The sequence below is a fragment of the Leptonychotes weddellii genome, chromosome 6, assembly GCF_054177405.1.
Source record: "Leptonychotes weddellii isolate Sample4059 chromosome 6, ASM5417740v2, whole genome shotgun sequence".
Classification (NCBI taxonomy): Eukaryota; Metazoa; Chordata; class Mammalia; order Carnivora; family Phocidae; genus Leptonychotes; species Leptonychotes weddellii.
The window spans coordinates 67244612-67258078 of record NC_138374.1 but is presented as its reverse complement, the minus strand read 5'-3'; the positions used below and the strand labels follow the sequence as shown (position 1 = coordinate 67258078).

The 13467-nt window shown below is 35.3% G+C and overlaps 1 protein-coding gene across 1 annotated transcript in view; it reads right to left on the bottom strand.

The window, feature by feature from the left end:
• Window positions 1-13467, bottom strand: part of RYR2 (ryanodine receptor 2) — a 652366-nt gene that overhangs the window by 351269 nt on the left and 287630 nt on the right. Inside the window, exons 11-12 of the mRNA XM_081824340.1 lie at window positions 7379-7453; window positions 1833-1989 (exon numbers count right to left, since the gene is read on the bottom strand). Of these exons, the coding sequence (XP_081680466.1) occupies window positions 1833-1989; window positions 7379-7453 (232 nt within the window). The remainder of the gene's footprint in view (window positions 1-1832; window positions 1990-7378; window positions 7454-13467) is intronic.

Here is a 13467-nt window from a genome sequence, read left to right as displayed (position 1 = left end):
CCTTGTCCTCTTTCTACTGGACTGGATTATGGACGATGGCAATAGTAGTATTTTCCTCCTTTTTCCATCAAATCCCCTCTCTTCCACCCCCTTATTTTAGTAAATTCCATTAAACTTTAGTGCTTGCCTTTTTACTGTTAAATATCTTATACTTCTATCACCTGATTTTTCAGTTTTAAAAAATGTTACTTGCCTTCTGTTTCATGGGAGGCAATCAGAGCACTTACTGCCCCTTGGACTTTTTCCCTCTTGCCTCCAGTTTTTGCTAGATTTTTCACCTATAAATGCTATGGCTTGAAAAACTTTCCCATCATCTTTCATTGTGATATGCCTGTTCAGGTTCTTGTACTTCTCTGGGATTTTGTTTTGCTAAATTATATTTTGCTAGGATGCCATGCATTTCCTTTAGTTTTTCTAATTTTCTGCCTTAAAACTGTGTGTTGTTTTAATAGGTACCATCTTTTCTACTTAAAAAGGCCTTCTACCATCAGATAACTAATTCCTCTTTGCGGAGCTGAATTTTTTTCCCTTTTTGGACTGAGGTGTTATCAATGGATAAACTAGCAAACTCCCACCCTTCTGCTTAGTTAGGCTTGAGGAAGAAGCCCATCAACACTAAGCTCATTCACAGCAAGACCAACTGTGCTTTCCATCTACAGAGATAAAGAGCAACTGCCCACCAGAGGTCTATGAAATACAGCATTCAGAGCCGTCTATGGGTCCACACAACAAATATACATATGTGAATCCTGTCTGAGATTGTACATTGGGGTTTACCAGCTTCACCTCTCTGTTCTCACCATACAGAATAGGGATCTACACTGCTGTGTCTCCCGGAGATCTCTGGGCAACTCCAGAGTCTGGAGCATCTTCCACCGCTCTGTACACTGCAAAGCAAGAGAACTAACAGAACGGCACTAGGGATGTGTACTCAGGCTACTACTGTCTTCTCACATTTACTTCTGGACTCACCCAAACTTCCCTTTAGCTATAACAGGGACATTGGGTTTTCCATCTCTGCAACAAAAGCTAATCAGTAATCCAGCCTCATTCCTACCATTATGCTCAAATTTCACATTCCTCATTAGATTAAGGACACAAGTATATAATTACGATAAAAATGAATACAATAGATGCCTGGCATCTGTCAACTCAACATGTGATTTTCAACTATTCCAGAGATACCTCACTGTTCAGGACATTTGTTATTTTGCTGAAGCCTGAGCGGGAATCCATTGCATTGTGCGGCTATTATGGTGGCGACCATGCATGAGGTACTGAGGGGACCAGCTGTGCTTCAGCCCCAGCATTCCAACTTGACTTTGATGCACATGTGTTTTTTCCTGTTCTACTCATCATCTGGTTCAGCGGAATTTTTATCAGAGATCTAAAGAGTTTTCTTAGAGGATTTTTCCCCCTACCAATGATTCAAAAGACCTAAGAGAAAAGGTGTGCATGTAAGAGCAGATGTGTAAATGTGCCTTTGAGGTTCTGACATGCTTTACCAACATACTGTTACAGGACAACAGCATGAGGTTTGTGCTAAGTGCCCTTGTCAAAGCCTAAGTAAAACAGAAACAAGCTAGATGAATGCGTTATATGTAAACAACCAAAGAGCTATAAACCAGTTGAGACACCTGGGCAGGTTTTAGTGGTTTAGGAAATGAGTTTTACTGGAAAGGAATGGATGGAAGAGAAACTGGAAATTTAGAAATACATGTAAAAAAACGCAAAGAGAAATGATACATCCTTTCTCTTTGCATTTCTAACATCAAAAGAAATGTGGTGGGGACATAATTACAGGTAATTCAAAATTACATTTTCTGTCTTACCTTGGAAGATCGGAAGGTAAATGCAGTTGATTTTACATCAGCTTTTTCTTTGTCCATGAGTAGAAGGCTTTTGTCTTCCATGAGACTCAAGTATTTTCCTGTTGTGACATGGCGGAGTCGGAAAGGCTGGCCCCATCTTATGTGGCTTCCACTCCACCTAACAAACACAGTCAAGACTTGATCCAATAGCATCCACAATCACAGGAGAAAAAAGCAATTAAAATGTATGTGTTGGGACAATGAACTTTGCTTAGCATATATTGTCTTATTTAATGTTCTCAAAAACCTTGTAATGTTGGTGGTATGAATTTCACTCCACAAACAACAAAATGGTGATCCAGAATAAGATTAAGTAATAGTCAATGTTACACAGCTAATAGTAAATAGAAGCAAAATTTAACTCAAAGACTTTGACTTTAAATATAATGCCATCCCCACTATTTACTACCCCATGCAAAAATGACTAAGGACTGTGGTCCAAGTTAACATCTAATCACTAGTCACAGATATGGAATTATAAGTTTAAAGAATACTTCAGAATTTACTAGTTAAAAACTTTTGTTGGATCTGCAGCCTTGGAAAATAGTGGTAATTCGGTCAATGCCTAATTATGATTAACTAGAACTCATATATATAAATTAAAGTATATATTTACTTGAAACCTATTCCTATGCATTGAATTTTAATAATGTGTAACTATATCATTAAAAACTGATCAACAAAAAAAACAAACCAAGAAAATGAGAATTCTAAAAAGGTCAAGAGGGGGAAAAAAGGAAAAAAATAAAATGCAATAAACAACATACAAACTAAAGTTGCAGAAAAAAGATAAAAAGCAAAGTTATGATCATTAAAATCTGCTTTTTAAAATGACTTTCAGATACGGTAGAGAAGAAAAATCAAGAGACAGACCATCCTTGTTTTGCGCAGTGCTGTTAACTGAAGGTCGCATGTATCTGAACCTTGTGCTCACTACGGTATGGAAGGAAAACAAGGCTCTGATATGCACACCTTTAAAATGGTTATGTGCAAAACAAGGATGGCCTCTTATCACTGATAAGAAATATGCTGAAAATCAAATAATTTTTTCAAGAAATAAAAATAAATGAATGACAAAGATATACCATGCATATAAATTCTAAAGGAAATAGTGATGGTAAAGTTGATATTAAACAAATCAGAATTTAAGGCAAAAAGCATAAAGGGGATATAGTCAGGTATTTTATAAAGAGAAAAAAACATACTCTAAAAAGAACATATGTCATGAAGCTTCACAGGGCAATGGAAAAGAGAAAATGAGACAAAAGAAAAAGATAATTACTTATAAAAACAATTACAGTGGAAGGTTTTATCACTAATGACTCAAACAGACAAAAAATGAAAATATGGAGAATTTTATCGTGATTTAATTAATAATCTTGTTGGTTTATTTTTTTAAGATTTTATTTATTTATTTGACAGAGAGAGACACAGCAAGAGAGGGAACACAAGCAGAGGGAGTGGGAGAAGGAGAAGCAGGCTTCCCGCTGAGCAGGGAGCCCGATGCGGGATTCGTTCCCAGGACCCTGGGATCATGACCTGAGCCGAAGGCAGATGCTTAACGACTGAGCCACCCAGGCACCCCTAATAAGCTTGTTTTAACATAAGGTGATCAAAAAGGTCATCAAAAAATATAGGGTCTTTTGTATTCTATAAATTGAGAATACTTTTTTCAAATTTACCAATCTTAGTTAATTGTAAGTCATTTTATGCTGATTTCCTAACTTGGATTTTTCACTTTGAATATTAGCAGGGAAAACTAACAGAATAATACTGTGATAAGATCATTATTACATGGATTTGTTTATAAAGGCAATTAATTTGGACAAGTCTCCCCAGTAAAGTAATAACCATGTACCGATAAACCCTACTAATAATACAGTATTGTTAAAAATGAAATTAAAGTTTGTTTACCAAGAAGATAATATTAAATCATTTCTAGTCTAGTAAATAAACAAGCTTTGTTTATTCCCCTTATTAATTGAGTGTATTCTTTGCAGATGCTATGAGAAACACATATTCACTTTCATTATTTGAAGAACCATCTAAATGTTTTTTTCTAAGTAATGACTCATCTTAATCATCATAAAAAACAACTTCGTTTTCAAAATAGTTCCAAATTTGGACCACGTGATACTTTGTACTAGATTTTCTAGAGGGTATTCTGGATACTGTGTACAAATCTACTTAATAGGGCTCATATTTACAAGTACTCCTTTCAAGTCACCAGCAGGATTATGTTAGAAATGGAAATGAATTTGGCCAATTATCAGCAAAACACTGTAAGGTCTAAGCACATTTTCTTTAGCATACAGCCATTCAAATTAGCTGGCCTCTAATGCCCATGGCCCAGAAGAAAAGAGGACAAGCCCAGGAGAATCAGAGGGCAGCAAATATTTAGTAAAAACTGAAAACAGTAATAGTAACATAGTAATACAAAGCAATTTCCTATGGTGACATAGCAGAAAACTGTTCCTTATGTATTACCTATATTCACTTGAAATGACCTCAAAGGAACAGGAAATATTTGGTCATTCTTCATGATACATCCACCTTTGATTTTGTGGGTTCTTTGTAACATATAACAAAGTGGAATCTGAAGTATACATAATGCATATTTTTAATTGCAACGAGCATTCCTACTACAGAAACCAACATATATTGTACTTAAAATGTTCTTACTGCTTTACAATGGGGTATAATACAGGAATGTGTTTTCTATTATGTTTAACTCCCAAGGTTAAAACTTACCTTACTAAAATGTTCATGATACTGAAAAATTTTTGACAACATTAATTTTATTTGCAGGAGTATGCAATATAAAATATATAATTACTAGGCTGCATAAATTATATCAAATATATAGTTTGAGACCTTGTTGAAGGAAATAAAAAAGAATATCCCAAATATTATAGTATAAATATTGACCTTCGGGTATAAAATTCTGTTATAAACATAAGCAGAACCTTTGACTATCATTTTCTAAGTACAAAGAAAAAATGAGTATTTACATGACCAATGCATAAAAGAAGGCATATTAACTCAATGCAATCTAATGTGTACATTTACAATGAAATCAAAGTAGTTCAAAAATTCAATAGAACTTGAACCTGAAAAAACACTTAACATAATTACATTCATTACAAGTGAACCTCCTGCTTTTCTGCCATAGACAGGAAGACGAAATGGTGTAAATCAAGGTCACAGAGCCTAACAGAAACATCTCTCTTTCATTTTTTAAATGGTTGAAAAACTACCTGCTCTGCTGTTGTTGTCAGTTCCTTTTTTCTTGTTGTCATTTGGATTCTGAGGCAATCAGCAGACATGCCCACTTTCACCTCTGGCTGACCTGGAGATCAGGCTCTTTCTATATTCTCTGTCACCCCCATTCAAGTTAAAACAGACCCCACACTTCCCATGTCAAACTTCAAACATTAGGCAACAGTAGAGAAGAAGAATCAAGACCACATAATGGAAGGATGCGCAGGACAATCTGGATTTATGTTATTACAGTTCATCAAAAACAACGTTGACAATAAAAAGGAAGCCCTGCCTGGTTTTCAGGAGTTTGCATCCTTCCGGTTTTTTAATCTACAAAATGAGACAGGTTTAGGCCCTCCTTTGCTCAAAACAAACAAACAAACAAACCCATTTCTCTAAGACACAATCATGAAGGGAAGGGATATCTATAAATTTGAAAACACATCTGGAGTCTGTTTTCTAATGGCAGCAACAGCTGTCTAAACTTCACTTTTATTGACTACTTCACTTCTCTAATTAAGCTGTCATTTTTATAAAACACAAGGTAAAGGAAATACATGTAGGTCTTTAAAATCCCTTTCTTTCCCTCAATTCTCTGAATCATTTATGAAGCACATGAAAGCTTTGAGATCTCCTTCCTTTGCTTTATGAGGCCGCCACTTCTTTTTCCAACTTCAATGATGCATTTCTAGTAAAATTTTACTTTTAAATTTCAATGTTTACCAAAAGTTTTAATATTTAGGTGATTTCATCAACTATGTATTTATATGGAAGAATTTATTATCAGCTAATTAATAATTAATGGACTTAATATAGAAGAACTTTTTAAAGTTAGACTTACTATCACTAGAAATATAAAAATATTTTACATACATATTTTTGTTGCATAGGTATATGCTAGAGTGAGCAAAAAAAGTCTTTCAATCATAAAAAAAAAATCATTTGGGATAAAGAACTCTGTCATGGCAGAGTAACAAATATCATGACAATGAGAAAGAGAGTATATAAACCAACATAATAAAATAAAATTAAAAAATAATTTCTACTGTTAAGGAAAACTATGTTCAAGTATTTTTAAATAAACAAAGATGGGTATTAAATCATAGCAGTATTTAGAGTCAATGAGATACTTTTAAAAGAGTGGTATGCTCATTTCATTTTAAAATATCACTACCTCTAATACACCATAAGTTATATTCTATGCATCTATTTAAACTGATAATGAAAAAAAAAACTATAATGAAAAATGTATATCTCAAACCTTACAATGTTCAAGGATGCACCTTTCAAATTTTTTCAAAACTAATGTATGGTATACCTAAGTCAAAACAACTGAAGACCCCTAAACTATTTTAATCATCCTTAGATAAGCATTAATCTCAAAAGAGTAGGCCTTACAAAGCTAACTATTCTATACAAGATAGTTCCCTACAGCCATTCATGGAAACTATAACCTTAAATCAATAATTTCCTAAAAGTGTAATGTAATTGGGAACAAATACACTGAAAACTTATTGCTTTGTAGGCAAAGGCACGAGCTTTCCAACCAACAAAAAAAAATCTAATATTTTAATTCTACTTAAAATAACTCAAAAGGACAACTTTATCATCATTGCATTATCTATAGGAACTAAAAGTCAACCTCTGAACAACTTTTTGAAGCCACCAAAAAGGAAAAAAAAAAGAATATGAAATATATATATTTGTTTGTATATACACAGTGACTTTGTATTGCAATCCAGATTTCTTACTCAGTTATCAACAAGGTGTTTGTAAATAAGGATAATGGCTGTCAATAACGACCCTTGCACTCTCGTTCATGTTCAAGTTTCCTGTTTTACATGGGCCTTTAGACTGTTAAACCCAGACAATGTCAGGCCTGAAATGTGTAACAGGCTTGCAAACCATTTGTCCTCTTTCCAAACCTTCCGTCACTCTGTCCTAGGAGCACCTTCTGATAGGAGATGCATAGACGGGGATGAGAGGATGTTACCAAAACAAATCAGGCTAAAGACAGGAGCAGATCATATAGAATTACTGGATACCGTGCAGTGAATTTAGGCTAAAGAAAGCGAAATAAAGGTAGGCAGAAGGGCAAGAAGAAACACTCCACCGCTTTCTCAGTGTTTCATTTGCTTGTTTGCTGTAGTTCTTAGTGTGAGCTTTCACATAAAAGCTCAAGTCCACAGCACTGGAAGTATTTACTACACGTGAAGCACTCAGCTGTATTTACAAATTCTACTTACGCAACTCTTAGTGTCTCTAGTCTCCATAGGGAACGTGCATGAACAGATACAGCGCCACCTTCATAGTGAACAGTTCTGGTTAAAAAAAGAAAAAAAAAAAGCCCAATTTTAACATGTGTCATTCTTCGACTCTGTTTTCTCAAGTCAATTACAAGAGAAAAGCAAATGGAAAGCCTTTCAAGTTATACTTTTTGGCATGAGCTAGTATAGCTGGAAATAAAAATAACAGAAATAACAGCAACAGTGATCAATGTAAATTTGCCCTGAATAAACAATCATATTCTCTCATCATTTTCTCCCTCCACTCCCATTCATTCCCTTTGCCTCTCCCCTGTGCCACTCTCCCTCCCTCCATCCCTCCCAGTAAATTAATTTACTTTACTTATTTAACTTATGTCCATAAAAGTACTCAGCTATGAGTTTACATATAGTTTAATATCTTATTATTTCAATACACACATATAATTATTTGTGGTTCTAAATTCTGTGCTAGATATATAACACATTGTAAAGAAACACAAGAACATAACTAAGTTTAGTGCTTTATTATAACAATCTGCAAAAGGATAAAAGAAAAGTATAAGGATCACCAAAAATATAAACATCAACAAAAAAGTCACACACACAAGAAGAGAAGTAACTTAGAATGAGCATCACACATACGCAAATTCCAAAGCTCTCATTACGATAATTTAATACGGTAGAAGTAACGCTAAGTAATTTATATACATTACCCAAATTAAGCTCTGTGCCAACCCGTTGAGATGGTTTTAAGGAAACCAATGCTTACACATACTACCTGTTTCCTCCCTGAGACTCATGGTCTCTGTCTCTACTGGATCTCTTTCATCATTCAAACACACATAACCCTATTCTATCTCAAACATAACACACTTGACCATATTCTCCTCTCCTGCTCATCCCCTTAATCTGCCTCATGATCACCCTCTCACTTCTCTGTGCATTCCAATCTTGCTTTCAGACCCACTTCTCCAATGAAACAGATTTGCTAAGGCCATCAAATGACATTCATGTCCCAAATCCAATGGACTGTTGTTGGTTTTGTTTTTATTTTTTACACTGTGTAAACACCTACTGTCTTGACAGTTTTTCTAACACCACTCTCTCTCATCTGCTTTTCCTCGCATATACTTAGATATTCCTTCTCATTGTTCTTATTATGGAATTTTTCAAATACACAAAAGTATAGAGATTATTATAATAAATCTCCATATACCCAGCACACAGTGTCAACAACGATCAATACAGGGCCAATCTTGTTTTACCTATAACCTCTAGTTACCCCTCCACATCAACTCCAAAAAAAAAAAAAAAATACATACACATGCATAAAATTCACTTTTATGAAATATCATATTTTATGTTCAAAGTTTCCATCTTCTCAGAAATGTTTTGTTTTTCTGTTGCTCTTTCAAACCAAGATCCAAACAAGATGCACAAATTGGCTAAGTATCTTAAATTTCTTTTAAGAACAGTTCTCCCTTCTTTTTTCCTTGTTGGCATTATTTCTTGATAAAAATCTCTATCATCTGTCTTAGAGTTTCTACATTCTGGATTTTACCAATGACATCCTCACAGTGGTTTTTAACATGTACCTCTAACACGGTAGTTAGATTTCTAGATCTAGAGTTTTATACTCCCTGCTACAACACATCTGAAGGTAATAATGACTACTTCTCTCTTTTTATATTAAAATTGAATGGCAGTTTCAGAATCAGTTTGATCCATCCATTATAAGAGTTTTACATGTACCGATGAGCAATGCCATAGTGGTGGTTTTCAATCATGCTGCAGATGTAATTACGTGGATAGCTTTTTAAAACGTGATGACATGCCCTAACCAATGACCAATTAAACTGCATCTGGAGTCAGGATTTTTAAAAGCTCTCCAACTGGTGGTCATGAGAAAGTCATGTTTGGAAATCATGGTTCAGATCAATTTCTATACAGCAGCACTACTGATATTTGGGGGGCAGATAATTATTCTGTGGGTGACTGCCCAGTGCCCCAATCCCTGGCCCCGACCAACCAAGCAGTAGCTGTCTCCTCCACCACCACACCCCCCCAGTTCTGATAACCAAAACTGTTCCCAGATGTTACCAAATGTCTTCTTGGGGACAAAACCAACCCCACTGTGGAGCCACTGGTATAGATCAGTGGTTCTCAATCTTTAGTGAGCATGAGAATTATCTTGCAGGCTTTTTAAAATACATATTGCTGGGTCACCAAGTTCCCAATTCAGTAGATCTAGAGTAAGGCACAAGAATTTGTATTCCTAAGAAGTTCCCAGGTGACCTTGGTGCAACTGGTCCATATTCTGAGAACCACTGGGCTAGAATCATTATTTTATTAGGGCAGTGATTCTTAGCCTTGGTTGTATATTAGAATCACCTGGAAAGCTTTAAAAACTCCAATGCACAGACAATCCTCAGACATATTAAATTAGAATCTCTGGGTATATACTTAAAAATAAATGACAAAATATAGAGGTATATGTGTGTGTAAACATATATAGATAGATACATAGATTTTTAAATCAATCAGACCTCTCATAAAGATCTTGTATGTGGCCATAAAGAAAATTTTATCAGATTTTTTGAAACTAAAGCTATTTTTACTCATCATATTTTCTAATTATAACCAATAGCACTTGCAAATAAATACTAAAAAGATTTTTATAACTTAACAACTTGGAAAACACAGAAACTCTTGTAAATAATTCATGGGTCAAAGAGGAAATAGAAATCACACCCTATCTAGAATGTAATGAGGACAAGAACACTTCATAACAAATCCAGGATTCACAGGTAAACTTTGAAAAATTTAGGCCAGAAATCCCTAAATTATTAAAGAAGTAATGAAAACAAAACTCGAGTTGTCTGAAGAGATTAAACAGAGAACAAAATAAACCAACAGAAAATAAAGAGAAGGGATTCTATGACATATTATTAAGGTAAGTAAAGTGCAAGACTGTAAATGATACACATTTTGTGTACAATATAAATACATCTACAGCATATATGTGTGTATACATGCAGAAATATTCTCTGTATGAACATGGAGAAAGCTGCTGAATAATGAACACCACGCTAATAATACTAATTACATAATAAAAGTTATGTAGGAGCTAAGCTTGAGAATTAAATGGACTCTAAGATACAAATAGCATGAATAATGTTTATGTAATATTCATATACCTTATGTATATATTATATACATACTTTTTATTACTTTTTCTTTATTAGTTGAATTTAACAATGACCTTTCATTTTTTATATACATAGAAATCTAATGGTATTTTAACTCAGGGGGAAACTAATATTTAAAACACCAATATAATGTCAAAAGGAAAGCTGGATCCTCCTTCCTACCTGAAATATTTTTAGCTTTATCTGGTTGGCTTCCCGAATATTTGCCTCCTGAAGGGACTTCCTGCCTTTAATTATTTCTTTGTATTTTCTTAAGTGTTTCACTGGCAGTGCAGAAAATCTGATGACTTAACAATTCTTCGTTGCCAATTGGGGAAATCTTTCCTATTATAGAGTCTCCCCCTATAAATACATGGCATGTTATTGGTTGTCTAATCAAGTATTCATAGGCGATTTCTGACTAAAAATTGGCCTCCCAATATCAAGATCCTAAATACAGTAAGCATCAGTCCATCATAAATGACACTAAGGACATTTAAACTTATTTAGAAATCGGTCCACCTGGACAGATACACCTGTTCTCTGAAGGGATCGTCCCTTTTCCTTGCAAGGTGTCTCAAGTATCCAATCAAAATCCAGGAAAACAACTGTTTTAAAGACCCACAAATTTACCAAATGGTATTAGAGACCCTATTTAAACCCATACAACTAAATGATCATCATTAGCAAGTGCTCGTGTCAACAGGAAGACTCTCTAACAAATTGAGCAGACCCAGAGCAATAGCACCGTTGGAGGTCAGCATCCCAGGAGATTTCAGTGCAAACAGTGGCAATGACGTCAAAATTTAAGGGAAGGTCAACTGGGTATGAAACACAAGGTACTATGCAGCTCTCTGTTCACTCAAAGACTTTTCGCAATGAACCACAACAACGTTACCGCTAATAAGAAAAAGCTGTGTTAAGATAACTGGCCATTGATATCATTTGTAGCAGAATTTTTTTTTTTCTAAAGAATCTTCCACTTCATAAATCAGAAAAACTCAAAGTCACTGTAATTTCACTGACTACATTTTTTTTTTTTAAAACACACACACCTAATAACCATCAGTGTGTGCCTTATTCAACAATACTTTGAAAACTTCCAGGCTTCGGGCTGTAAGTTATGCCTACATAACACATTATCTCCCCATATAATATGCTTCATTAAGGAGCTCCTATTTCAGGCTGATCACATTAAATGGCCTGAAGAGGCCCTTCCAGGTTATTCTTTTAATAAATACAAATTCTTCCTATTATGTCATCAACTCCACTTCTCATAAGTATTATAATGTTGTCCACTGAAATAAAAGTAGTGAGCTACTTTTGCATTTTCGGTTTATAAAATACAATTTAAGTCTAATCTCAATTGTCGAACCACTTATTTTTCAATAAAAAGCAGGTATTTTGACAGCCGGGATAGATCATCTTCAGAATCTGAGGCCCAGAAAAAACAAGCATTAGCATAGTAATAAGAGCACCGTCCTTAGGAGCTTTTCAGAGACAGTTTGGCATCTATTGGTATATATTTATAAGAATTTTATAAGACACACAATTCCAATTAGTGGACTTTCACACAGAACCATAAAACATGATTAATAAAAGATTCAACACAGTCAAGAGAACCCTTCACCGTGGAGGAAGCTACTTTTTTTCACTTTGTGAGTGCTGCCACAATTAGACAGAATCACAATTCTTAGCTCACATCTATGACAAGGCACCGAGAAGGGGACAAATCCCTCTCATACTTGACTGGGACTAGCTTTCTGAACATGTCACACTTCTTTATATGAACTTACGCAAAGTCACTGAATTTCTCCATGCCTCATTGTTTTCACACACAAAACGAAGCTAATGGTCACTGGGTTACCGTGAGGAAGAAATGGAAGATATAACCCATGGAGACCTCTTGGAAGAGTTCTTACACAGCAAATGGGGCTCTGAGGGTGTGGAGGAAGAGGACGAGGAGGAGGATGGTGCCACGTTCAATCTTTCCAAATACAGGGTTAAAGACTCAATACTGTTTGTTGAATTGAACTGACCATAGTATCATATACTTGTTTATACACAAAGGTATAGTAAGTCCTAAATTCTAAAATCGCTCAGTACACAAGAAAGAAATAAGGCCATAATTCAGACGAACTCCTTGCTAGATTCTTCTATCGTACAATCATGTGGTTCTAGCATTCCTTTTCAGCCATGATCTACATACTCCTTTTGCTTCCAGTAGTTCTATGTATCAAATAAAGTGATTCTTCATTTTGTATCTTTGGGGTCTCGAAATTCACATTCAAATCAATATGACTTTTTTTGGCATCTATTGCAGGACACTAGAGAAAACTCTAGTTCTGAAAAAAATATACACATTACATAGGTTAAAAGGATACTTTTTTTCCCCCTAGCCACCTTCTCCCTCTTGCAAAGATCAACTTCTGAAGGCACCCTAACTTTGGCTCTCAGCACAGGACTGCCCCATGTCTCCAGGACTGTTGGGGTTGACAGCCCAGCCAGGACTTTCACTGCCACTATGAAAAGGAGTTGACCTGGCAAACTCTTCTGTAAATACTTTAGGTTGAATGGGCCGTGTTTTGTTTTTTGTTTTTTGTTTTTAAAGGTTTTATTTATTTATTTGAGAGAGAGAGTGAGAGAGAGAAAGAGCACAAGACAGGGGAGCAGGAGAGGGAGAAGCAGACTCCCCGCCGAGCAGGGAGCCCGATGCGGGACTCGATCCCGGGACTCCAGGATCATGACCTGAGCTGAAGGCAGTCGCTTAACCAACTGAGCCACCCAGGCGCCCTGGGCCGTGTTTTTTTTTAATACTACTTAACTCTGAAAGCATATTAATGGACAATATGTAAGGAAATGTTCATGTCTATGTTCCAA